The following is a 26,769-nucleotide window of genomic DNA, read 5'->3' on the forward strand; positions in this document are numbered from 1 at the left end:
TGCAGAGAGATTTGCACCCGGAGCCCGCCGAGGCAGCGCGAGCTCGTTGTCCATGCTCTGTGCACACAAGAGGAATTGTCAGCCCGCTGATTTGTTGTACTCTGAGCATAATTTTTTGAGTTTCTTTATGGTAATGACTATGATGTGGCAATGCCATCTGTCCTCCTCAGAGTGCCGCTGCTACCGCCTGAACGGTTTCTCCCTGTTCAAGCGGCTGCCGATTCCTCTCTCGTCAGGTTCGCGGATGCTGGAGCAGAGCGTCGGGGAGTGGCTGGAGTCCATCGGCCTGCAGCAGTACGAGAGCAAGCTGCTCCTGAATGGCTTTGATGATGTTCGCTTCCTGGTGAGTGCCCCCTGGGAGCCCGGCCTCTGGGGGATGCCTTGGCCAAAGCTTCCCACCTTGGCGATGCCCCGAGTGGGCGCCGGGCAGAGCCGGGTCCTGCTGCTCGCCAGGATGGTGTTGGGGGGTGTCGGAGGTTGGGCAGAAGGAATAGATGAGGGTTGTGTTGGGTTTTTGCATTTAATTCAGGTGTTGTTGGTTTTCTCGCTAAAATTTTATTTCATCTGCCCGCTAAATTTTTACTGTGCAATTTACTCCAGAAATGGGAACTGAAATTCGCTGGTGTTTTGATGGGAGCCCTGAGCAGTCTGTGCTCTGGGCTGTGAAGGAGGCACAGACCTCTTGTTGGAACTGTACTTGCTCAGAGCATGCAGGCAGTATGTTAATGAGCTGTACCTAATTGCACTGACACTGTTGGCTCTGAAACCTAATGATGACGACATGGTAGTGCTCAGGGTTGAGGGGTTTGATAACCAGTGTCTAGAAACTTAAAGCAGCACGGTGTAAAAATCCAGGAATTCGTGTGGAATAATGGATGAACTGCCAAGAGGGAAAATCTTGGTGCTGTAAGAGGGGTTCTCTCTACATGGCTTAAAGAAATACTTTTGAGTGTGAACTCTAAGTTTGGCAAATAACAAAAAATGGATATAAACCTTGGAAAAGTAATTTTGGCAAATGCAGCATCCTGCCTTGGAACAGGAGCAGTGACATCTCTGGTGCTGGGGACAGTGCAGAGAGGTGGCACCAGGAGGATGCGAGCTGGATGAGGGGGTTTGGGAGCACACAGTGGCCACCACTGGTGGGGAGGGTGTGAGGAGCTGCTGGAGAGGGACAGGAGAGAGACAGGAAAGGGCATGGATGGAGGCTCAAGGAAGGACACACCTGAGCAGCATCTGCTGGGCTGCTTAAAGGCAGAGTGTAATTATACTTTACAAAATGACCTGGACAGGAGGATAAATGTTGTGGGGTCTATCCAGCTGTGCCCCCTGGTCTCCACAGCAAGCAGCCAGGCCATTTGCTTTCCCTTGCCCTCAACTCTCCCCTCCAGAGCTGGGGTTTGCTGTGATTTTCACCCCGTGTCCCACCCAGCCTGTCCCAAGTGGATTCTTGGCCAGGGATGTGTGAGGGTTCAGCATCCCTGCGTGTGCTGGGGCTGTTTGGAGATGGTACAACAAATTTAAATGAAATAACCTTGTAGATCCTCTTGGGATCTCCTGCTGAGGGATCTGTGATCATTGTGGGGTTGGTGGCAGCTCTCTCCCAGCAGCTGCAGATAAAACACCTTTCCCTTGCTTGCCCAGCTGTGATGGACCCCATAAAACTCAAAACTCCAGTAGCAAAGGTTCCTCTGTGTGTCTCTCTGTGTAGTGGTGTTGGGTGTGTGGCAGGATTTGCTCTCTTCATGGCTGGATGTTTCTCTCCCCTGTCCAGTGCTGGGTGGCTGCTCCCAGTGCAGGACTTGGCTGCTGCTGGATTCAGGGCATGGGACACTCATTTGCTCATTCCTCTTAAATTTAAAAGGTCAAATAATTTCACAACGATTTTGTGCAAAGCCCAGCTGATTTCCATTTTGCTGCTTATCTCCTTTCCTAGGGAGCTGACCCTGGCACCCGTGCCAACCCTGATTTTAAATCCATTCATCCCAGCCCTAAGAACTCCAAGCTAATACATTAGCACAGCAGGAAAGTTGAATTATTTAGAATCTTTCCCTCTGTGTTGTTCCTTGCCTTCAGCTTCTGGTGTTGAGGGAGCAAAACCTTCAGATGGAGCACAAGTGAGGAACAGGTAGTTAATTTGGTTCTAGTGGTGTTTTTGATGTTTTTGGATGAATTATTAAAACAGCTGTGAACACTGAAGCTGGGCAGAGCAGGGGCTCAGGACACCAAGCTCTGAGTGTTGGGTGCCCAGTCCTCTTCTCTGCACAACCATTGCTTTATTGGCTGCCCATCCAGTGTCTAACAGAGAATATTCCAAACTGAGAGTGTTAATTTCCTGAAATTGAACAGTTTCTATGAAAGGATTAGTCCCTCTTAGGGCCTCACTGTGTTCAATATTTCAAGGTCCGAAGAACGCTGGGTAATGCCTTGCAAATCACCAGGTGGGTTACGAGGTTAATTAAGTTTTAGTAGCCCAGACTAGGAAGTTGGAGTCTTTTGATATGAAAAGTGTTTTCTGTGCAGGATTTTGCATTGCATTGCTCCCTGCTCAGAGAGCTGCAGGGTGTTCTGGCCTGCCAGGATGGTCCCTTTGCTCTGGGATCCCCAGGTGCTTTTTGGGGGGCAAACCAGGAGCTTTGCAGGAGAAGAGTGTTCAGTGTGCAGAGATTGTGTAGCTACAGAGCAGGGCAGTGTCCTAAAAGAGCCCTTTAATTACTGAGGAAGATACTCAGCCTGTAGTAGATAACAACTCAGAGGAGGGTTAAAAGCAGTCTGACAGTGCACCGGGGTGCTGGTGCTGTTCTTCACTGGAGCACCAGGGTTTAAAGTGCCCTGTTTGCCCCCAGTATGGGACAGGGTTGTAAGAGACTCAGACTGGGGGTGCTGGGCTTGCTGGAGCCCTGGTGGCCTGTGCTGCAGCCAGGTCTGCTTTCAGGAATTTCTGGTTCCCTGGGTATTTTCAGCTGGCTCCTGTGTTAATCTATGCCCCATGTCACAAGAGCCTTTACCCCCAGGTAGGGAAGTGATTCATGAGCACGCAGTGTGTAAAGGGAGTTTGAAAAGTGCTCTGTAAATATATTTGGCTTCTTAATTAGATGTTAATATAGCAAGGCAGAAACATGTGTTGTTTCCAAAAATAATAATTCCGTTATTTTCAGAACTCCAGGAACTGGGGATTAGGGGATTAGCTGTGCTCCAGCCACGTGCTGGCTGCCTCACTGGACAGGCTGCAGCTGGAGTGGGCAGCAGGGAGGGTCCTGCTCCTCTTGGGGTGTGCTGAGCCACAGCTGAGAGGGGCTCAGGGACCCACAGCTCCTGCAGGTGACAGTGGGAGCCACGAGTGTCTCACAGGCTGTGCTGTGGAAGGGAAAGGTGCTCTGGAGCCTCCTCTCTGCTCCTGGGAACTCCAGCTCTGCATCTGGGACAAAGTTGGTCTTGATCAAGCACTGGCTTCACTCAGGGGTGGGTATTGCTGGCACAAGTCAGGAAGATTTTTGGGACATGGATGTGATGTGACGTTGGAGCGCCTCGTCCCTGTATGTGTTCCTGGGTAGGGACCAAAGTCTGCACAGATCTGGGATTGTGTAATCTTTTGGCTTGGTTGAGGGAAGAAAGGGGTGATAAAAGGTGAATTTAAGTAGCTTAGCTTTCCAAAACACTGGAGTTCTCTTTCTACCTCTGCATATTGGGCCACATCTCTGTGTCTGCAGGAATTCTTCTACTCCCTTCAAGTTTCCTAGAGTAGCCACATTCTGTTTGTGGACAAGGCAGGGAAGAGGCTTTCCCTGTTTTTCTGCCTCTCTCAAGCACAAACCCCACTGTCCAAGACAGCAGCTTCTTTCCCTCACCCTCTGCATTGCCACCAAGTGACCTCCATGGCCAGCACCACTGCCCCGGGGCACTCAGACTGGGACACTCAGCTGCTGCTTTTCATGTGGAGCTGGAGTTGGGCAGCAGCCTGTGCAGGCAGCTGGGATTAGGAACAGCTCAAGTGGAGATAGTGCTTCCAATCCTCCCCCTCTGCTCTGCAGCCCGCTGGGATTCCTTCATCAGAGGGGAAAGTTTATTTGTGCGCCGGGTGAACAGAACCGCGGCGAAGCTGCTGGCAGTGGCTGTGCTGTCCTTGACTTAGCAAAAATCCAGCTCTGCAAGTAGGATAAAACCCTCAGCAGCACTGCCTGCCAAATGTGAGCAGCTCCAGTGAAGCAGGAGTGGCCAGCCCACCGCCCAGGAGGAGCAGCCCTGCTCCCTCCCACGTGGAGGAACGCGGCCCCGTGGCGTGCGCCGAGTTCCCGGAGCCTCCCTGAGCCTCATTGCCTCATCCCTCACCAGAGCAGGGGAATGAAAGGTCACATCACAGAACTGCAGCACCGAGTGAAAAGTGTCATCCAGAAAAGCGCACAATAAACGGGCTTAATTGTCCTTGGCGGGAAATGAGCTGGGAGAGCAGGGAAAATGTCACAGGAATATGGACCAAGAGGGATTCTGCTGCTCCTGGAGCTTGGCCCCATCATGTCTGCTGTGCTCACCAGTGCCTCTGCCACAGATGCCTCTTTTGGGATGTCCAGAATGCACAGGAAATTGATTTTGGGATGCCCAGTGCATTCCTGGTCCCTGCAGCAAGCAGAGATTAACCCAGGGAAGCAGCAGGCTGGACTTTGCCTGTCTGGAGAGGGGAAGGACGTGGCCCCTGTAATGAGAAGGAATTGCAATAACTGATGGCGGAATTCCTCCACAGAAGTGGGAAGGAAATGCCATTACCTGTTCCCTCACAGGGTGTTTTGTGATCCCACAGATCCCATAAATGTATCTGAGATGCTTGCAAAAGCTTTCCCCTTCCCCTGCAGGGTGGGATCTTGCTGCTGCCCCACAGCTTCCCCTGGGCTGACATCTGAGAAGGGCAAACCCCACGTGCTCTGGCAGTGGCACCAGTGTTCTGGAGCTGAACTTCTTATTCGGTTCAAAGATATTCTGATTCACAAATGAGCAGGTAAAAGAGAACATAAACCATTTTTTATAGCTTTTTTTTTTATTGTTCAAGCCTGGATTCCCATGGAGTGTGTGGAAAGCAGCTAATGCTGATTCAATGAGACAGCGTCAGAAAGGGAAATCTGTTCTCTGTGTGTAGTGCCCTGGGCTCCTCTGGGGGATTTTATTTATTTTTTTATAATTGGGGAGAAGTGGTAGAAAAATGATGGTGGTGGAAGAATGGGGTGTCTGCAAATAATTTAGAGTACTGACATTAATGTGATTCAGTGCAATTCAGGGCCGTGTTAGATTAGCCTGCAGTGCTGTTCACTAACTGAACAGCCTTTCCTTCCCTTCTCCTCTCTGTGTGTGCAGGGAAAACCAGGATAAATGTGGAGTTGAGGCCTTGGTTCAGGTTGGCTCACCTTGGCTGGGGTGTGAGCTGAGCTCAGCACCTCTCATGCCTTCCCAAGCTGAGGACAGCCCCAGTCCTCATCTGACAAAGCCAAGTCTCCTTTGCTCTTCAGATCCTGGGATTTGGGTGTGGGCTGACATGTGCACAATCCTCATTCTCACCTGGTACCTGCCCTGCTGCAGCACTGGCATCTCCCATGTCCTCAGTCACTCAGCTCTGCCTGATCCAGTTCAGAATGGCCCAGCTTGGCACACAGCTGCTGGTCCCCTGGGCAGCAGCCAGGCTCTGGACATGCTCTGGGAATGTGTCTGCCCCTGAGCTTCTTTCTATTTTCATATAGAACTTGTCATTTTATAGTAGCCATTGGGGGAAAACTGCTCTGGCACGTTCCAGTAGCTGTTTGCACCCAGGAATGATCTGTGAGACTCCTGATGGGGTTTTACTGCATCTGCTCTGGTTGAAACACAGCAAGAACATGGCCTGACCACACCTGGTGCAGGGATTTTCCTGCAGACTCAGGTGAGCTCTGTGTAGCTCGAGCCTGGGCTGTGTCAGGCTGGAACTGGAGCAACCTCTCCTCAGCTGGGCAGAAGCTCTGGGTAGCTGTTTCTGGATTTGGTCACTGCTGTCAGCCCCCAGGAACACGTGCCAGTGTCCCCAGACTGACTGTGCAGCACTAAATGAGCCCCCTAAGAGTAGAGTTGGACCCTGGGGTCAGGGTCTCTGCCAAGCCCCAAGTGGGAATCACTTCTTTCAATTAAATGAATTTTGTTTGACATCTCCCCAGTGGGTTCTGGCTGGTCCTTGGTGGTTCCCGAGGACCATGGTAGGGTTGTTGGGGTTGTCTCTGCCAGAGAATGGTGAGAGCAGAGGCATGCAGGGATCTGGGGTTGGAGGAAGTTTGAGGATCTTGGGAAGTGGCAGAGCTGTGCCAAAGCTCCCTGGGTAATAGGAATGGACTCCACAGGGAGCAGAGATGTTGAAGTGGATTTTGAGGAGCAAAGTGGGTGGACCAGAACTGGCAATTTAGAGGATACTTATGTTTGATTCATTAGTAGCTCCAGGCCCTATAAACATAAAAAAAAAAAAAAAACCATTTAAGTTGCAGTTAATTTTTTTTCTCTCAATAAAATTGCCTGAACTTGACAACCATGACCAATTCCCTCTGTTGCCATTGTCACGCTGCCAGTCTGCATGGGGAAGAAAATTAAAAATGAAGTGGCTGTGTGCTAATCTCAGATTTATTGTAGGGTTTTGTGTATGAGCCTCTTTCCCCATTGATGCTCTGTGAAGAGCTGGGACCAAACAGATCCTTTCCCCTGCTTTCCACTCAAATACCCCAGACTACAGATGCCTTTAAGGGAAGGCACCAAACTCCACAGATCACAAGCACAGATTTGTATGATCAAATGGGGTCCCCCTGCTCTGAGATCTGGGTGTGCCCAGCTGTGAGCTGGACCTGTCTCCATCTCTGCCAAAAGCAGAGCAGTAGCAGTGACAGCAGAATCTTCAACAAGATGCAAATTGTCTCCAATGCACTGAGGGGAAAAAGAAAATGAGCTTTGTGTGCACTTTGTATGCACAGAGAGCTTTCATCTGTCTCTCTGCTTGGGGTGTCTGCAGGAGCCTTTGGAGTCTGGGAACGCTGTGTTTGGGTTTTGCATCTGTTGCTTTCTGGAGCAGCCCCGTCCTGGTGCCATCCTGCCCGTGCAGGGTGTGCCATGGCAGTGCTGCCCCTGTGCTGCCAGCCCAGCCACGAGTCCTGCAGGGAGCACTCGCTGCCCCAGGCCCTTCCTTAGCTGGAACAGGAGCATGGATGGATGCCAGGCTCTGGGGAGGAAGCAGCATCTGAAAATTGGGTATTTAAGTGCCTGCAGAGTGTCCTGCTGGAGGAGGAATCTGGCAGGTTTCGGCAGTGCTGCCTTTGGCTCAGTCACTTTGGGGTCACCTCGGTCACAGGAGGGGACGCTGCCTTCTGCCAGGTAACCTCTGACTGCTTTTTCTGCCTTTAATGAGAAACCTGGAGCCTCACAGGCTGTTTAACTACAGTGCAGGCGCTGAGGTGTGACCAAAGCCAGCCCTTTTTCCAAGAACTCGTGTCTCTGCAGGCAGGTTGGCTGCAGCAGCATCCCACAGGGCTCCCAGTGGGGACAGGGGTCACTGGCACATCCCTGCCCTCCCTTGGGGCGGTGTGCAGGGCAGGGACAGGGCTCAGGAGTTCCCTCATGGTGGTGGGTGTTGGTGCCTCTCCAGGGAGGGGGCTCAGAGGAAGCTGAAGGCCAGGCTGGGGGATGAAGGGCCCTCTGACTGCTTCAGCTCTCTGCCTCTCAGAAGAGGCAGGAAGAGCAGAGCAGCTGCTGGTAGGTAACCTGCCCCAGGTGCTGCGTTTCACCTTGCCTGGCTGAGCCCAGGTGGGGCTGGTGCCTCACAGAGCACACGGTGAGATGTTGGGCTGGAGGGGCTGTTTGGCTGCCCCAGAATGTGGGTGACAGGGAGAGCTCTGGCCCAGGCCAGCCCTGAGCCTCCCTGCCTCTGCTCAGCCCCACGGAGCTGGGGCACCCGGGAGGGACGTGCAAGGTAAAAGCACTTGTCACAAGGAATGAAATGGGGAAAAAGTCTTTTTGGTTGTGATTGGCATCTCTGAGGCTGCTGCTGGAGGACTGGGCTGGTGGCAGAGCACATCCTGGAGCCCTGTTCTCAGAGGACCTGGGGAGGGGCTGGTGGGAGCTGGGGCTGCCCTGTGCCCTCAGAGGGTGACACTGGGAGGTGGCAGCTCTGCTCCTTGGCTCTTGCCTGAGGGCATCTTGAGTGCAGACAGGTTTAAAGTCTGGCTCCTCTGTGTGGCTGGCAAAGGTTAAAAGATCTCTGGTGTCTTTGTATTTAATTCTCTTTTAGTGGCAGATTATTGTTTTGCATGGGAGTTGAAATCCAGATGGGTTTGAAGGACATTTCTCCTGCACCAGGGGCTGGGATGATTTGTTCAGAGCTGCTATGCTTTGTCTATCCTTGTTAAGCACCCAGAGAATACAGACTGCCACCGAGGGAATTTAACGTGACACATAAAAATAAGGAGTGCAGGAGAAAGCTGTAGGCTTCACAGTGTTTAACTACCTTCTACCCTTGCTACAGAGCAAGCAATTTTCTTTGAATTTGAGATGCCAAAGGTGAGAGGACACCTACTGCCCTGCCTTGGGGCTGGCACTGGTGCCCTGTGGGAGAGGGAGAGCCACCAGCTCTGTGCTGCTTGTGTGGGATCAGGACCATGCCAAAGGGGATTAGCACCAAAAAGGGCTCAACACTGGAAAGTGAGCATGAGTGAAAGTGTAAATAGGATCAGCAAGTTTGTTTGGTTTTTATACGTGAAAATTACTCATTGCCATTGTCACAGCTCCTTTGGCTGCTGACTGTTCCTGCTGTCTGGGTGGCACCAAGGGCAGGGCTGGCTGTGAGCTCTGCCCTTGGCAGCATCTCCTGCACTGCCCCAGCTTCAGCCCTGGCCCTCTGCAGGGGGATGGAGCCTCAGAGCACCAAGATGGGCAGGTCAAGGGAGCAGAGCAGGCCAGGTATTTTCAGGTACCTGAGGTGTGCCATGCTGTGGGCACTTCAGTCCCTCCCTGTTCCTCCCCCTCACGGGGCAGTAATATTTTGCTTTCCAAAGCTGTGAGAGAAATCCCATCACTTGTTCTGGCCCTCTTTGTCCATTTCAAAAAGCACTTTCCAAGCCATCTCTCTCTGGGAGATGAATTCCTCACACACATCCTGCATTCCTGCCAGGTGAGGTGTCTGTCAGGGGAGTTAATCCCCATTAATCCCTTCCCTCCTCCCCAGAGCCCAGCACACCATCCCCTGCTGTTACAGGAATGCACGTTAAATGTGGCTCTTTGGCTTAAAATTCAAGAACAAGAAAGGGGAGGGGATGTTTCCATCTTTCTGGTGTGATGCTGCTGCCCACCAGCCGGAGGTCACTGCCCTGGCAGCAGCAGCTCCTCCTGTTAATCACTGGGAGTTTGTTCCCAGTCCAAGAGAATTGCAGCTTGTGCACCAAATGGGCAGCCTGGAGCTTTCAGCAGCGACCTGCCTCTTCTTACTCCCTGATTTTGTGCACTTGAGGGGTGCACAGAGCGGTTCATGTGCTGTGGTTCCATCAGGTGAGCCCCTGGTGTCCCTTGGCCTCGCTCACAGGCTCTGGGGTGCAGGGCAGGGGGGTCTGGCCATGGTCTGGTGTGCACAGGGCTCTGGGCCATGGTCTGGTGTGCACAGGGGCTCTGGGCCATGGTCTGGTGTGCACAGGGGCTCTGGGCCATGGTCTGGTGTGCACAGGGGCTCTGGGCCATGGTCTGGTGTGCACAGGGGCTTTGGGCCATGGTCTGGTGTGCACAGGGGCTCTGGGCCATGGTCTGGTGTGCACAGGGGCTCTGGGCCATGGTCTGGTGTGCACAGGGGCTTTGGGGCATGGTCTGGTGTTCACAGGGGCTTTGGGCCATGGTCTGGTGTGCACAGGGGCTCTGGGGCAGTGGCAGAAACTCTTCCCAGCACAATGGCCCTGACTGGCACAGTCTGTGAACTGGCCTTTGGGAAAAAACACTGAATGAGCCCTTCCCCATTGGCTGCAGAGCCATTCAGCCCAGACTTTTCTGTTGTTTAAACAACTCTCAGACAAATAAATGCCTTTGTGCCGTGGTTGTCAGCTCAGGCTCTGCTCTCCAGGAATGCAGTGTGTGGGAGCTGAGCTGCCAAGGGAGGGGGAGGCAGAGGAGCCCTGTCAGGGGGTGTTGAGGGCTCTGCCTCCTGCCACCCACTGCTCATTTGCTGTTTGCAAATGCCTGGTCTGGGCTGCAGGGCAGAGATCTCTGGGCATCTCTGCTGTTAATTCCTCTGTGGCTGAGGGAAGGGCAGCTCCTGGGTGCAGAGCCACGTGCCATCCTCTGCTGTCACCACACCTGCCATGGAAGTGGCAGGAGGAGCAGAGCAGCTGCTGGCATGGCCAGGAGCAAGGACAGGCTCAGGAGGAGGCTGCTCTGGGGCAGCTCACTGCTTTTAAAGCAGGTAGCACTCAGCAAAGCACGTGTGCTGAAATCCCACAAAAGCGTGGATGGGAAGGGGCAGGAAACCTTTGCTGTCCTTTGTGGAGGGTGCCTGGCAATCTCACCTGCCCTCACCTTCCCTGAGGCCGGCCTTAATTGGGTTTCTCTTATAAAACCAAAATGTGGAGCAGCGAAGCGCTGTCGGCACTCACCTGCTGGGACTCTCTGGGGAGCAGAGGGAGGCAGGGCCAGGGAGGGGGTCTGGGCTGGGGCTGGAGCCCTCAGTCACACAGCAGCGTGGCTCTGCCAGCCGTGGGAGACGTGTCCTGCTGAGCTGCGCCCAGGTAGGAGGGCAGGGACGTAGGCTGGGACAGAGGCTTTCAAAGGGGGATGGAGTCCGTGTGCTTCTGCTCTGCAGGGGGAAGGGGGCACAAAATGGGTTTTAACAGCACAGTGTGGGGAGGTTGAGCAGAACCCAGAGCCCCTGCCCGGGCATGGAGGATGTTTAAAGCCTCTCTGTGTGGAATCCCACGGAGGTGGCTGTAAGCCATGCCCTGGGGCTAAGGGCTGGAAGCTGCTCCCGGAGCAGGGAGGGGAGGGCAGTGCTCTGTGTGCCCAAGGTCGGTACATGGAGCAGAGTTCCCAGCCTTGGAAGCCTTCCTTATCCTCCTCCTCCTCCTGCTGCTGCTGCTGCCAGGACGTGCTGGAGGTCAAGCCAGGAGGGTGCCCTGACCGTGTGATGTCTGTTCACACAGCGGTGTGGCTCCTGTTGTCCCCTGCTCCCACCTCACTCGCTGCTGTCCCCGCAGGGCTGCAATGTCATGGAGGACCAGGACCTGCGGGATATCGGCATCGGGGACCCGCAGCACCGGCGGAAGCTGCTCCAGGCTGCTCGCTCCCTCCCCAAGGTCAGCGCGCCAGGGTGGGCACTGCCAGGCACGGCTGTGGGCACAGGGGAAGCAACACCCAGACCCTGCACCTGCAGGGCTGTGGGAAGGCTCTGGGGAATAGCAGGGAGGAGGAGGAGGAGTACACTGCTATTCCAGGCTGTGTGGATGGTGGTAGCTCCGTGCTGGGACTGCTCCTCCTGCCAGTCTTGATCCCAAGCACATTCTTTGTTTGTACAGTGCTTTTGTTACTGGCTAGTGGAGATAGTGATGCCCTGTGAACTGATTTTCACCCATATCCCTTGGGAGCCCAGCTCCTGCAGCTTTTAACACCTTCCTTGTGCTTTCACAGTTGAAACCCCTGGGCTGTGATGGGAATAGCCAGCCATCAGTTCCTGCATGGCTCGACTCCCTGGGGCTGCAGGATTACATCCAGTCCTTCCTCTCGAGTGGCTACAGCTCCATGGACACTGTGAAGAACCTCTGGGAGCTTGAGATAGTGAACGTGAGTGTGACCTCTGTCCTGCCAGGGCAGCGAGCTCCTGCCCTGTTCCCTGGGGGGTAGCACTTGCTCCAAGTCTCTCAGAGTGGCTCTGTGCCCGTGGTGACCCTGATCTCTCCCTGCAGGTGCTCAAGGTGAACCTGCTGGGCCATCGGAAGCGGATCATTGCCTCGCTGGCAGACAGACCCTACGAGGAGCCCCCAGCCAAACCACCACGGTTCTCACAGCTGAGAGTGAGTCCCTGCTCATGGCTCCCTGCCTGGCTCGTGTGTCAGTGCTGGGAGAAATCTTGCCATGGCCAGTGGTGTCCATGCAGCTGCTCACCTCATCCTCTCCAGCCACCCAGGGGTGGCCTTGTGCCCCTTGTGCAGGGACAACCTTGCAGTGAGTGGGGTGAGATAATTCCAGCCCTTGTGGGTCAGCCTCTGGATGCTGACCCCATGGGAAAGGTCAGGCTGCCCCTTGGGATCAGGTGTCTGCACTGAAGGGGTGCAAGGTGCCACTCCCACCTCTGCCCTGCACAGAAGGGAGCTCTGAGCCCACTTTCCTGCCCTTGTTTCCTGGTCAGAGATGTGGGAGCTTTCAGCAGGCAGCAGTGAACCAGCGCAGCTGGAGAGGGGCTGCAGCTGGGACTTGGTGTTTGATTGCACCCTTGGGATCCAGAGCCCTCTCCCTGGCCCGGCTGGGCTGCTGAGAGCTCCTGCTCTCACTGCCAAACAACACTCGACAGGATGTGTGTGGATGTTGATTTTTGCTGCAGGAGTGGCAGCATTTGGCTGTCGGGCCCCTTTTACAGGGTTTGGCTGGGAGGGAAGCATCACATTCCCTGTTCTTCCTGAATCTGGCTTTTGAGAGCTGTTTGGCAGAAGCTGCTGGGCTCAGAGCGACCCTGAGCTCAGGAATGGGGTAGCATGTCGTGCTGCCTCCTCCCAGAGATTGCTAATCAGCTTCCTGGAGCAGGAATTGGAGTGATTAGAGTTTACCCAACCCGAACATCTGCTCCTTGCCCTGCTGCAGAGCTCTGCCCTCTTGGATTCCCAAGCCTTTCCAACCCAAACAGCCTCAGCTGAAGCGAGCTGGGATCCATGCTTGCTGACAGGGGATTCTTTAGGAGCTGGGTTCAAGCAAGAGAACAGAGAGAGCTCACTCTGGTGCTGCACTGGGAGGGTGCCCAGCACAGACCCACTGCCCTGTGCCAGGCAGCAGGAGCCCGGGAGGGACCAGCAGCCAAGGAAGGATCTGCACCGTGGGCAGCAGCAGGGCTGAGGCGGGGAGAGGCTGCTCTGAGGTGCGGCTCAGCTGATTGAGATGCTGCCCGGGGAGGGAGAACGGGCCATGTGCAGCATTTCCTGGCGCTGCAGCTGGGGAGCTCCAGCGCTGGCTGCGGCGCGGGGGGCGGGCGGACGTCAATGGCAAATCAAGCGAGTGCTCTGAATGGGACTAATGCGGCCACAGCTGTGCCGGGGCTCGGCCGTGCCTGCGGGGCCTGGGCGCGCTCTGGCGGCGGCTCCCGGCGCTCCTCGGCGGGGCTGGCTGATCATCATCACCCTCGGGTGCTTGGCTCGGTGCTTTAGGGGAGCCCACCCCTCTGGAGTCACCTTGCCTCCAGCCCAGCGTGTCCCTGCCCTCCTGGGATGAGCTCTCAGAGGCAGAGGCACGCTGGGCACAAAGGGATGAGTGCATGGCTGAAACCATCCTGGAGCATGCTGGGCACAAAGGCTTGAGTACATGGCTGAAACCGTCCTGGGCACAAAGGGATGAGTGCATGGCTGAAACCATCCTGGGCACAAAGGGCTGAGTGCATGGCTGAAACCATCCTGGAGCATGCTGGGCACAAAGGGATGAGTGCATGGCTGAAACCATCCTGGAGCATGCTGGGCACAAAGGCTTGAGTACATGGCTGAAACCATCCTGGGCACAAAGGGCTGAGTGCATGGCTGAAACCATCCTGGACACAAAGGGATGAGTGCATGGCTGAAACCATCCTGGGCACAAAGGGATGAGTACATGGCTGAAACCATCCTGGGCACAAAGGGCTGAGTGCATGGCTGAAACCATCCTGGAGCAAATCAGGTGTCTCATGCAGAAGGTAAATGGTGGAATTGGCACTGAGGCAGGAACCCCCAGAGCAGGAGCTGACCCCGTTAGTCCACTCAATGCACGCTGTGTTGGGCAGTGTAGAGGGAGTGATGGGGGGCACAGCACAGCCCCGGCTGACTGGGTTCCTTTGTGGTGTTTGCTCCTTCCAGTGCCAGGATTTGATGTCCCAGACGTCGTCTCCCCTGAGCCAGAACGACTCGTGCACGGGCAGATCTGCTGATCTGCTGCTGCCCTCCGGGGACACTGCCAAGAGGCAGCACGACCGTGGCACTGAGCTTGCTCCCTACTCCAGAGCTGAGCGCTACAAAGCACAGGTTAGTGGGTGCTGCTGTGTGTCCTGGGGGCCTCTGCACAGGCTCCCCCATCTCTGGAGCCAGGGAGAAATGAGGGTGATGCAGGGAGGGAGCTGGTCAGCTCAGCTTCCCTCAGGCATTAGTGCCAGCAGCTTCTTTATGCCTCAGTTTCACCTCAAAAATCCATGGCTCACACTTCCATCAGCACTGGCACCTTAACCCCACGTGCTGCCTCCACCCAGCTCCGGGGGCATTTGGCCATTGCCAACCTCAATCCCCTCAGCTCAAAGAACCCCCCTGAGAGCTGTTCCAACCCATTTTGGCTTCACATCCGTGCTCGTTGCCCTGCAGGAGGACCGCCGGGAGTCCAGGCTCACCCTGCGCCCGCCCAGCCTGGCAGCCCCCTATGCCCCTGTTCAGAACTGGCAGCACCAGCCCGAGAAGCTCATCTTCGAGTCCTGCGGGTACGAGGCCAACGTAAGTGGTTTTTGCTTTGTGGGGTGGTGAGGATGAGGAGCTCTGGGCTCTCAGGGCGCTGCCATTGCCTTGGGAGTGGCAGGATTTAACATCTCTCCCTCCCTCACACAGTACTTGGGCTCCATGTTGATCAAAGACCTCCGAGGGACAGAGTCTACCCAGGACGCCTGTGCCAAGATGAGGGTAGGGAGACCCTGGGGCCTTCACTTGCAGCCTGTGGGGGATGATGTGGGCTGGGGGGAGGACCTCAGTGGTTCCCCAAACCCTGTCCACCAAACAGGCAGTGCCACTTTGTGGTGAACTGCCCCCTTTTCCAGCATTGTTCCCAGTACCCAGAGGGTCTGGGAGGGTGGGGAAGTGGTGGCAGGGTTCTCTTTAGGTCCTTGTCTCTTCCACCTCTGTTTTCTTCCTCCTGTTCCCAGATCCCCAGATTTCTCTACAGGCCTGGGAGTCTCTGGGGTGGGGGTAAAGAGGGAGCATCCATTCAGAGTTGGTCACTTGAATATTCTTGTTTCTGAAGAAATCCACGGAGCATATGAAGAAGATCCCAACCATAATCCTGTCCATCACATACAAAGGGGTGAAGTTCATCGATGCCTCCAACAAGGTGAGCTGCAGATGCCTCAAAGTCGGTGTCTGGAGGGACACAGCCTGCAATCCCACCTACCTGGGGGCTGCAGGTCACTTTTTGTGGCTCCAGAAGCCACAGCAAGTCCTGGGGAGCTTCTGGGGCTGGGGGAGAATACCAAGGTGGTGATGATCACCTGAGTGCCAAAGGCTTGGCAGGCTGGCTGCTTGTGGACCACGTTGCCATTTCTTCCTGCCATGGGAGGGAGCTGGGACTGGTTTGGCTGGGAGACCCCCCTTCCCTGTCCCCAGGACACCCTCCACAGCCACTGTTTGCAGGGTGTATTTGCCATCCCCAGAAGGGTGACGGGTGCTTGTGGTTGACCCCGGCAGAATGTCATTGCTGAGCACGAGATCCGGAACATCTCCTGTGCTGCCCAGGACCCTGAGGATCTCTGCACATTTGCCTACATCACCAAGGACCTGCAGACCAGCCATCACTACTGCCATGTCTTCAGCACTGTGGATGTGGTGAGTGCGTTGCCCTGTCACGTCTCCTTCACAGGTCCTTCACAGCCCATTTGTTTCATCCCTCAGCATTACTGGCTGGTCACAGACTGCTCCTTTCACCCATTTTTACCATAAGTAAAGGGTTCTTTCACCCATTTTTACCATAAAGTAGTCTTGGTTCCAAATGCCTGTACTTTGGACCTCTGTGGACAAAGAGAATATTTGTCTGGTTTCATTACTGCTGTCTCCAGCACTGAATAAAGCAGGGCAGGAGCTTTCCCTCCTGGGGAATGTGCCGTGCACAAACCCCTAACATGCTCTCAATTATGTTCAGCATAATGGGCTGATTTAACAACTCAGAGAAGGTAGAAGTGTGATTTGCTTTTATACTTGGGCAGAATCAAAATTGCACAAGACTTTTGGGCTGTTTTTCTTTATGCTGCTGAACTGAAGTGCTGGTGGGGCTTTACAGGTGGGCAGGGGACCTGGGGCAGGCAGCATGGTCAGGCTCTCCTCATGTCTGGAGCTCAGTGGCTTTGCCAGGGACACAGCAGGATGTGACCTGCTGATGGGAAGGTCTGTGACCCCATAGCAGCTTCTGAGCACAAGGAGGACTTTGTACAGGGCGATGTGACAGCTTTGTGTTCTCTGTGTTCTCTCCAAGAACCTGACGTACGAGATCATCCTCACGTTGGGGCAGGCATTCGAGGTCGCCTACCAGCTCGCCCTGCAAGCCCAGAGAGCAAAGCCTCTGGGTGCTGGAGCAGGAGAAATGATTGAAACAAAATCTTCCAAACCGGTGCCTAAACCACGAGCAGGCATGAGGAAATCCACGGTATGTGGAGCGACCTGCTGGGCTGAGCTGGGGGTTCTGGTGGGCACCACACCCCTACACCTGCCCTGGGTGGTGGGGGGAGGCCAGACAGGGTCCAGGTGCCTGTCCTGCTGCTGGCACTGCAGGTCTGTGTCTGTGTCACGTCTGCTGTGGGGCTGGGGCTTCTCCTGGTAGCAGGAGGGCAGGCAGAGGTGGAAATAGCCCAGGTGGGATGGGGCTTTAGTGCCCTGCTGGGTCCAGCACAAGCTTCCATGTGCAAACCCTGCAGTGAGATACATAGGTGAGCTGCAGCATGGGATTCCCCATAGCCAAAACCAGCTAAGACTGGAGCTGCTGAGGAGCAGGACTGCTGCACAAGCCACCGCCTTCCTTTAATGTCTCCTTTTGTCTGTGTTCTGCTTGCTCCCCCCGCTCAGGTGCCGCTCCCTCCCGACACCCGCTGTTGTTACTGTCACACCTGTACAACTCACCGCCCCTCCTACCTGCCGCTGCAGTCTGTTAGTCCTGGAGCGAAGGTCTTTACCCTTCTTCCTGCCATCCTCCATTCCAAACCGCCCCGGGCTGCCTCCCCACTCCCTCTCTCCTGCTGTGCCCCCGTGTCCTGCCTCACTGTTGTTCATCCCCATGCTCGTTCTGGCCCATGTCAGGGGTTTGGATGAACCCTGGGGATCTGCTGCTCCCTCCCGCCCCTGCTGATGCAGTGTGGCAGCTCTCAGCTAACCCCGCTGCTCCTGCTGGGGTGGTAGCTTCCCCATGGCACCCTGATTGAGCAGGACAAGAGGAAAGAGCTGTGCTGGGTCAGGAGGGTGAATCACGTGGGAGCTCACCTGCCAGGAGCTGTCTCCCTCTGTCCCATTTCTGTAGCGCTCCGTTTTTCATGCTTGTTTGAGATGAGCAAAGCTGTCGCTGATGGTGACAGGGACTCACGGCCCAATGCAGGGAGTCATCTTGGGGTGCTGGGTTGAGACTGACGTGGCCAGACACGTTTTAGCTGTGAAGGGCTCAAATGCCTCCCCAGCAAGAGCTGCTTCCTTGCACACGGGCACATTCTTGGGACGGGCAGTAGGCAGGCAGGCACTCTGTGCTTTGAGTCCCTGCTCATTCTGTCCCAGAAGCACAGGTGTCCTAAGATGCCCTTTCTCTCCTTATTTTCTAGCTGGATCCTCCTGAAGTGGACCAAGACTCCCAGTCTCATGCCAGTGTCTCCTGGGTCGTGGACCCCAAGCAGGACTCCAAGCGGACCCTCAGCACTAAGTATGAGACCACTATCTTCTAAAGCAAGCGCCCGCCCCGTCTAACCGTGCCTTTGCGATCTGATCTGTCTGCTCTTCTAAACTCCCTCTTCCTCCAGCTGCTCGCCCTGAGCCCGCCTAGGCACCACGTCCGAGGCAGCAGCACTTAGGAGACTGTAGACTTACCCGGCTTTTGTACCTGCTGAACACTGTGAATCTCCTTTCTCGGAAACAAGGGTAACGCTGTAGCTGCCCGCCAGGCGGGAGGAGCAGAGAGGGCAGGCTGGCAGGCGGAGATGTGGATCCAGGAAAGCCGCCCACCGTTTTCACGTCTTCCCCCCTCGCTCTGGCACTGTGAATCCCTGGGGCAATGTGATACTCCCCAGGCCTTTTTTTTTTTTTTTTTTTTTCTATCTCACCTTGTCTTTGGACTGATGGAGACCTCTTGTCTCTCCGGTGCACACACTCCCTCCTCCTAGATCCTCCTCTTGCCGGCTGAGCCACGGCTGTGTACCGTTCAGTGAACTCCCCTCTCCTTCCTGCCACTCGAACCGACACTAACCACTGTGATGCTCTCTGCAAATAACACACGGGCACTTCCATTTCCTCACGGCCACCCTTGCCCACAGTCTCCTTCCTCAAAGCCCAGTGCAGAACTTGCTCTGGGTGGTGGGGGAGCATTGGTTTGGGCCGGGTGTGATCGTTCCCACTGTGAGCTCTGTCCCCTCGGATATGAGGGGGGGTTTGGTGGCATGCATTTCAGTCCTTTGTAGGTTTTTCTTTCCCTCATAGTCCTTGTGTTTACACTCACCAGACTTCTCGTGAGAGCTGGGTGTAGTTCTCATGTGGCAGCCTGTGGTTAGGCTTCCAAAGGCACGTGTTGTTGTTAGCCCCAGGCTGGCGAGGGGAGGTGTCAGCTGGGCACCACAAGCAGCATCACAGGGAGAGGTCAGGGAGCAGCCCTGGGTTATTTGCCCCTGGTGTTAGGGCCCAGTAGCAGCTTGCCTGAGTTTTGCTGTGGCTTTGGAGCTGCTGCTTCAGATCTTCCATTTCCCCTCACCTGCAATGAAATCTGATGTTTTAAAAGTCCTTATTTTAGCTCTTTCTCAGGAATGAGTTTGATCTCCCAAGTCATTTATGACTTAATGGCAAACTGACCTCAGACTGAGGGCTCAGCCAGTGGGAACCCAGTGAGAGGACTAAAAGTAAAAATGTTGTCTTCAAGCAAAAAAAAAAACAACCACAAGAAAGCTCAATCTAGTTCATACATTTCATATGCTATAGAGTCCCCTGGCACAGAGTCAGCACTGCCCAGGGATGCAGTGCCACCCTGCCAGCCCAGGCCTTGTGGACAGCAGAACACTGCTGTGCCTGAGGTGCTCCGGGAGGTTGGGTTTGGGTTCCATCAGCACTTTTCCAAGCTCTAAGAGTGCCATGAAGGTTTCTGTGTCCCTTTAAGAGAAACTCACTCCCTGGTTTGGGTGGCAGAACGGTTTCTGTGTGTAGGTGTTCAGCACAGAGCTGCCACACATCCCCCCAATGTCAGAAGCTCTGAGCCCTTCACCTCCCCCTGCTCTCAGCTATTAGGGTAGGTCCCTCCACACCCCTAAATCCGGGTCAGGAGAGCGTGTGCCTTTCTTAGGGTGACCAAACCCAGCAGGGATCACAGGCAGCCCTTCCCGAACCAAACCACTGCCGCTCTGTGTCCGTACCCTGACGGATTTTGTGTCCCACCTCCGGGCCGTTCGCCCGGCCTTTCCCAGCACGTGTCTTTGTGTGACTCGGACATTCATTCCATTATCTTCCTTTCTGTTTGCCTCTGCGAAGCTGAGCTCCGGGCAGCCGTCTCCTACCACGGGATGTAGTGCTGGGGCAGAGACCTGGGACGCAGTGGCCTCCTGACACGAAGATCATCTCCCTGTGGCACGGGTGGGTGCGTGGCTGCTCGGTGAGGGCTGCCAGAGCACAGGGGGCAGGGAGCCAGCCTCCGCCGAGGAAAGCTGCTCATCTCCATTCCTAGCAAAGGAAAGCTCCACACTCGGAGGCCGAGAGCGATGTCGCCTTTCCTAGTTTGAGACAAAACGTCTTTCAACTCGTTTCTTTTTTTAACAAAGAGACTCAGAGCAAATCCGGTTCACGGTTTCAATGTAGCGCTGCAGCCTTTTGGTGAGGAAAAAAAAAAGGAAACCAACAGATTTTTATTTGCTGAGAATCCTGCAATCCGGCGAGGAGCACGATAGAAAGTCTTAGCTGGGGCGTGGTGTGCACATTTCTGATGGTACTTACTCTGCTTCAGCTCTGGGTGAACAGGAGAGAACGCCAAATTCCCGGAGATCGCTTCCTCCTGTGTGAGAACCTGGCAGGGTAAGTCTGCATCCTGTTCTCCGAGCCACTCCACGCTTTTGTAGCAAATGGAAGGAACTTGAGGAAAAGAATCTGCGAAGGAACCTTCACCCCAGAGCAGCTGTGGCCAATATCCCCGATGGTACAAAGCTTCCTTATCCCCCGAACTGTCGTGTTGCAATACTTGACATTTCTATGGCAAGGACCCCATTTCTTCCCATTTCCGCACTGAATTCCTGGGGACAACTCCCTGCTCCAGCCTCTGTGCACCTGTCTTGTTTTTAAATGCAGTTATGCCCTGAAGGGTTGGGGTTTTTTTAAGTATATTCAATTGTGATTTAGCACTTTTTTGATACTAGCTCATTATTTAATTAGTGCAACCGTTTCAGAAGATGAACAAATAAGGAGTTAAATTTTGGGCATTACACTGAAACAGTCCATCCCCAAGGACAAACCACATCAGCCTGAGGGTGGCTTGGCGCCGTCCGAGCCCAGTGTCCCCAAAGACACCACCTCAAAGGTGTTGTGTGCTTGCTTTTATTCTGAATTCCAGAGCGTTTCACAGTGGTTTGGGCTGTGACTGACGTGTTTTCAGACTGTTCCCCTCTGGGGAGAATGTTAAAATGGTTGTGATTTGAATTCTTCAGATGCAGAATGCAGCGCAGTGCGTCTGTCGCGATCTCGCCAGGCCCTGTCAGGGCTGTGGGACCTGCTGCTGCACGAGAACACTGTGCCCAGTAATTCCTGTTTAACTCCACTTGCTGCTGTATTGTCAGGATTTCCTTTAGTCTCTCTCACCAGTGAGGCTGGGAGGGAAGTGAACCATAATCCCAAGGGCACAGACCTGTAAAGGATTGGGAAGGGGGAGTGGAGATTTTGGGTTGAATCAATGAATTTAAGAAACCTAACATTCCTTGTTATGCACATGTTGCAATTCATACTGGTGTAAGTGTAAATATTTGGTGTGTTGGCAACAAGTCTTTGGTGAGATTGCAAATTGAACCTCTGCTTGGGAGGAGGGACACCTTTCCTTGCTGACACGTGAGCTTTTTTGGAGGTTGGCTTGGAGGTAACGTGGTGATGAAGACTCCAATCTTCAGGCACTGGGCTCGGTGACCCTGGTGGTCCATTCCAGCCCCACGTGTAAACCTGTGGTTGTCTTTAGTGATCCATTCTTTAGCCAGACACTCCCTTTCTCACCTTTCTCACAGACAGAGCAGTTGTTTGGGCAGTTCAGTGTGGTGGGGTGACCCTGGGCTGTGCCAGTCCTTGGCTCCTGGCCATCCTCACCCACCCACTGTGCAGTATTCGGGCTCTTCCTCCCTGCAGGGTTTTGTGCTATCTGGAGGAAACTGCCCCACATTCCTGGTGCTGAACATGACCTTGCATCCAACTGCATCTGCTGTATTACCTGCCCGGGAGGAGTCGGGGCTCCTCTGTTCCTCTCTTTAAAGACAGATTGTGTTTCACAGACTTTGGTTTGTGGGCTGAGCCCTCACTCACGGCTGGCAAACAGTTGCCAAGTTTTGTCTTTCCTTTTATAGGAGGGGATGATTTTTTTTTTCAAATTGAAGATGCTTTATCCTTTTTTTATTTTGTGTTTACAAATGAAAAAAAAAAAAAAAACAGCGCTAACCTTAGCTGTTCAACTGACTTTAAACTTGCTTTGGGATTGTTCTTTTTTAGAAGAAATTATGCAACTTTTTTGGGGTACACGCCTGTCCCCCCTCCCAGGGAGAAGTTGCAGCACCTTCCAGGCTGTACCTGCAGTGAGGTCTGTACCTTCAGGAGGCTGCTGAGACACAGAGCAGATGCCAAAAAGCCCCAAACTCGTCCCGTTCTGTGTGCAGCTGAGGTGGAGCCAATGCTTTAATGCTCCTTCCACCCACCTCAGAAGTTTCCAGCAGCAGCAGCAGCAGCATTTCCCTGGCTCTGCTCAGATCCTGCTTTGGAGCTGGCACAGCGCTCACAACGCTGCCGTGTTGCAAAGGTCTCCCTTTTAGATCTCTCATTGAAATTACCTTAAATTTGGTTTCCCAAAAGAAAAGTACCTGTGCTGTTCTCGCTAAGTCAACCCAGCTCAGACATTTTTCTTGCCCACAGAAGAATAACCTGGGATTCCCTGACAGGGCAGAGACAGTCGAGTTCAGTTTGCAATGTGGACATTTTTGCTAATTGTGATGTATGGCAGTGGGGCTGATTTGTAATACAAATGTTATTTAATCTGTCTGTATTTTGATACTTGAATTTCCTTTTATTTCCTGTATATACAATTGTTAATCTGTTCAAATTTGTCTGAATTTTAAACATCTTGTGGTACCAAACATAACCAATCTGTGCAACAACATAGACTGACCTCACTACAACAAGGCGAGATTGTAAATATTCCTGGGCTTCCAGCAGTCGTTTTGTTGTTTTCATAATTGTACAACTTAGAACAGACCGAATTAATAAACAACCTTAGACACACGTGTGTGCTCTTGTGTGTGGCCCCAGTGTTGTGCCCGAGTCCTGCTGGGGGTCTGTGTCAAAGCAGGGCAGTTCTCACCCTGCAGGGGGGTTTGGGAGCTTTGCTTGAAGCTGCTTTTTCTGCAGGCAGTCATAATGACCCAAACATGAATATTATTATTTTGAGTCTAATTCATGCATAAAATCATATCCAAATGTTGTTAAAGGCAGCACGAGGGTCTGCAGCCATTGTGGCTGTATTCTACATGTGATGGAGGTTTAGAAAAGCTCATTTTTACCCCCACTAAGGTACATCTGCAAGGACTGTGTTCCTGGGGGCTGTCATGTACTGGGGATAGCCACTGAAATCTTTTTTTGCAGCACAGCAGCGAGTGGTTCCTGTGACACCAGTACCCATTTGGGCAGCCATGGTTCAGAACCTTTACCCAGCAAAGACCTGGGGCTTGCCAGGAACTAGGACATTTGAGTACGTCAAATTAGAGCAAGAAATCCAGACATTTAAATACAGGTTAAAGTTCAGATTTTCATGTCGAGTAAAATCTGACTGATGTGAAATGCTAAATACACCGGGGATTGCTAAATTTATGCCGTATGTTCCATTTCTAATAACAAGGCAAGTCAGGTTTTCAGGCTGACATGGAATACACTGAGCTGGTTTAATGGTTTGAAGCACCATGAGGTTTTATCCCTCGCAGCCCTGGCTGGGACTGACACCTCAGCAGAGGTTACAGGCCCCAGGCAGAATCTGTGAGTTTTTAACTGAGTTTAAAAGGCCTGATCTGCTCTGCAGTTCAGTGAGCTCCACAGCCCCTTGCCTTCCCCACCAAACAGTGACAGGTTTCTGAGGAAAAAAGGCTGCTACTTTTTCTAGTTGAGAGGTTTATTCAGATCCTGATGTGCCGAGGGTCATCTCCTGCTGGCCTCAGTGGAGTTGTTGGATGAATTTTTACAAGCTCAGGCAAGATCTGAGAAACTGGAGGAGAATGGATTCCACCCCTGCCTGGGACGTGGAGAATGTGATCAGAAATAATTCAGCTTGCAGCTGGGAGAAGTTCCTTCCTGAGAGTGCCCAAACTCTTGCCTGTGTCGATTGCACTTCCAAACCCACACCAAACTTCCAGCAGCTCCTCCTGAATGGAACCAAGGCCCTTTGGGAAATCTTTTTGAGAATATTGTCCATGGAGGAAAATTAAAAGGCTGAGGAGGGAATGAATCCACTGCCCTGTAGGGAGGAAAACTTTTTTTGCTTATTCCAGGAGCTGTCTTATTTTCTTGGTTCTTCTTCAGTCAGACCCAAACCCAACTCCATCCCCATTCTCACACATTTTTTTTGCTAGGAGACAGAGAAAAGCCAAGCCTGAATATAGTGATACGTATTTATATCTATATTTATATTTTATATATTTATATTTTATATATTTCTATTTCTATTTTATATATTTATATTTTGTATAGTTATATTTATATACACGCAGACCTGTGTGGAGAAGCCGACCCCTGGCAGTCCAGAGTCGCTCTAATGACAATTTCACGCACATTGGTCAGTGTGGAAATGTCACCAGTGACTGCCCATAGCTGGCTCCAGGAGAGAACTGGCTGCAGAAAAACAAGATAAAAGTAAGGGAAGGAACGCGAACCACAGCCTCGAGAGGAACAGGGGGTTAAATCCCTTTACCGAGCAGTTTTTGAGTGAAAACGTGCAGGTTTGTGTACAGACAAATCGCCGCTGTGGCTGTGAGCGGACCCGGCTGCCTCCCGTGCCCGCGATCCCCGGCGCGGGGCTGACCCCTAGTGCCGGCCGGGAGCGGCGCCTCGCCGAACGGACAGCGGGCACGGAGAGAACGGACAGCGGGCACGGAGCGAACGGACAGCGGGCACGGAGCGAATGAACAGCGGGCACGGAGCGAACGGACAGCGGGCACGGAGCGAACGGACAGCGGGCACTGAGCGAGCAGCGGGCACGGAGCGAACGGACAGCGGGCACGGGGTGAGTGAACAGCGGGCACGGAGCGAACGGACAGCGGGCACGGAGCGAACGGGCAGCGGGCACTGAGCGAGCAGCGGGCACGGAGCGAATGAACAGCGGGCACGGAGAGAACGGGCAGCGGGCACGGAGAGAACGGACAGGGCACGGAGCGAAGGAACAGCGGGCACGGAGCGAACGGACAGCGGGCACGGAGTGAACGGACAGGGCACGGAGCAAACGGACAGCGGGCACGGAGCGAACGGACAGGGCACGGAGCGAACGGACAGCGGGCACGGGGTGAGTGAACAGCGGGCACGGAGCGAACGGACAGCGGGCACGGAGCGAACGGGCAGCGGGCACGGAGCGAACGGGCAGCGGGCACTGAGCGAGCAGCGGGCACGGAGCGAATGAACAGCGGGCACGGAGCGAACGGACAGCGGGCACGGAGAGAACGGACACCGGGCACGGAGCGAACGGGCAGCGGGCACGGGGTGAGTGAACAGCGGGCACGGAGCGAACGGGCAGCGGGCACGGAGAGAACGGGCAGCGGGCACGGGGTGAGTGAACAGCGGGCACGGAGCGAACGGGCAGCGGGCACGGAGCGAACGGGCAGCGGGCACGGAGCGAGTGAACAGCGGGCACGGAGCGAACGGACAGCGGGCACGGAGCGAGCAGTGGGCACGGAGCGAATGAACAGCGGGCACGGAGAGAACGGGCAGCGGGCACGGAGCGAGCAGCGGGCACGGAGAGAACGGGCAGCGGGCACGGAGAGAACGGACAGGGCACGGAGCGAGTGAACACCGGGCACGGAGCGAACGGACAGCGGGCACGGAGTGAACGGACAGGGCACGGAGCAAACGGACAGCGGGCACGGGGTGAGTGAACAGCGGGCACGGAGCGAACGAACACCGGGCACGGAGGGAATGAACAGCGGGCACGGAGCGAATGAACAGCGGGCACGGAGGGAATGAACACCGGGCACGGAGGGAATGAACAGCGGGCACGGAGCGAATGAACAGCGGGCACGGAGTGACTGAACACCGGGCACTGCCCCAGCCCCGGGGTCCCGCGCCCACCACCCCCAAAGCCGCCTTCGGGCCGGGCGGGCCGGGACTCCCCTGCTCCGCCAATGGGCCGCGCCAGGCGCTGTGTTGAGGCGGCGCGGCGGGGCGCTCCCATTACGGGCGGAGGAGGGGGAGCGAAGGGGGGCCCGGTGTGAGGCGTGGCGCGGCGCCGCGCTGAGAGGCGGCTGCGGCGGCGAGACCCGGGGGCAGCCCGGGCTCTGGCATCGCATCCCGGCCCTGCCACCGCATCCCGGCCCTGCCACCGCATCCCGGCCATCCCGGCCCTGCCATCGCATCCCGGCCCTGCCATCGCATCCCGGCCCTGCCACCGCATCCCGGCCATCCCGGACCTGCCATCCCGGGGCTCGGCTGAAGGGGCGGCCCCGGAGCTGTCGGGGAGCGGCAGCGGGAGCTGCAGGGAGCGCTGCCGGCCGTGCAGCCGCCGCAGCATCCTTCCTGCTCCCTCGTTCCCGCAGCATCCTTCCTGCTCCCTCGTTCCCGCAGCATCCTTCCTGCTCCCTCGTTCCCGCAGCATCCTTCCTGCTCCCTCGTTCCCGGAACATCCTTCCTGCTCCCTCGTTCCCGCAGCATCCTTCCTCCTCCCTCGTTCCCGCAGCATCCTTCCTGCTCCCTCGTTCCTCTGAGTTTGTCCCTTGTCCTTTCCGGTGGCTTGACTCCGGTCACCTGCTGTAACCTCTCCCGCACTTCTCTGGGATTGGGGTTAAACCTTCCGAAGGGCAAACCCACAAACGCTGGGATGATGCTGCTTGTGTGCCAATAAACAATTTGCTTTTTTTCTCCCTCCCAGCATTTTTCCCCCACTCTTAATTTATTTCCTCAGCATCCATGACATCCATGACAGAGGCATTACAGAGCCCTCAGGGCCACAGGGCAGGGACAGGGAATTTCCCTTAGTGCTCCCTGTGCATTTTTGTGCAGTGCCAGACCCAGCTCCTGCCCTTTTCTGATCCTTAGCTTTGCGTGAGGAAGCTGAGGATGGGGAAATAGCATTTATGGAGAGTAGATCAGCACAGCTCCTGAGGGCACTGCACTTTGCTCTTGTCTCTGTTTCAGAGCAGGGCCCGTTGCTTCCATCCCATAAATCCTGATCCCAGAGGAG

General features: G+C 54.6%; 1 protein-coding gene across 7 annotated transcripts in view; it reads left to right on the forward strand.

Annotated features, from left to right (window-relative positions):
• The window catches only part of ANKS1A (ankyrin repeat and sterile alpha motif domain containing 1A), a 74,072-nt gene extending 51,453 nt beyond the window's left edge, over positions 1-22,619 (forward strand). For 5 of the 7 annotated variants that reach the window (XM_063177903.1, XM_063177906.1, XM_063177907.1 and 2 more), the window contains 11 exons: positions 237-343; positions 11,214-11,312; positions 11,644-11,796; positions 11,919-12,026; positions 14,043-14,207; positions 14,538-14,663; positions 14,775-14,846; positions 15,184-15,270; positions 15,624-15,761; positions 16,405-16,575; positions 17,732-22,619. In XM_063177903.1, coding sequence (XP_063033973.1) covers positions 237-343; positions 11,214-11,312; positions 11,644-11,796; positions 11,919-12,026; positions 14,043-14,207; positions 14,538-14,663; positions 14,775-14,846; positions 15,184-15,270; positions 15,624-15,761; positions 16,405-16,575; positions 17,732-17,851 — 1,346 coding nt within the window. In that variant the 3' untranslated portion in view covers positions 17,852-22,619. The remainder of the gene's footprint in view (positions 1-236; positions 344-11,213; positions 11,313-11,643; positions 11,797-11,918; positions 12,027-14,042; positions 14,208-14,537; positions 14,664-14,774; positions 14,847-15,183; positions 15,271-15,623; positions 15,762-16,404; positions 16,576-17,731) is intronic. The other 2 variants (XM_063177904.1, XM_063177905.1) reach the window with 2 other exon arrangements.
• The last annotated feature ends 4,150 nt before the right edge of the window (positions 22,620-26,769 follow it).

This window comes from Melospiza melodia, chromosome 28, assembly GCF_035770615.1.
Source record: "Melospiza melodia melodia isolate bMelMel2 chromosome 28, bMelMel2.pri, whole genome shotgun sequence".
In the NCBI taxonomy this organism is placed as follows: domain Eukaryota; kingdom Metazoa; phylum Chordata; class Aves; order Passeriformes; family Passerellidae; genus Melospiza; species Melospiza melodia.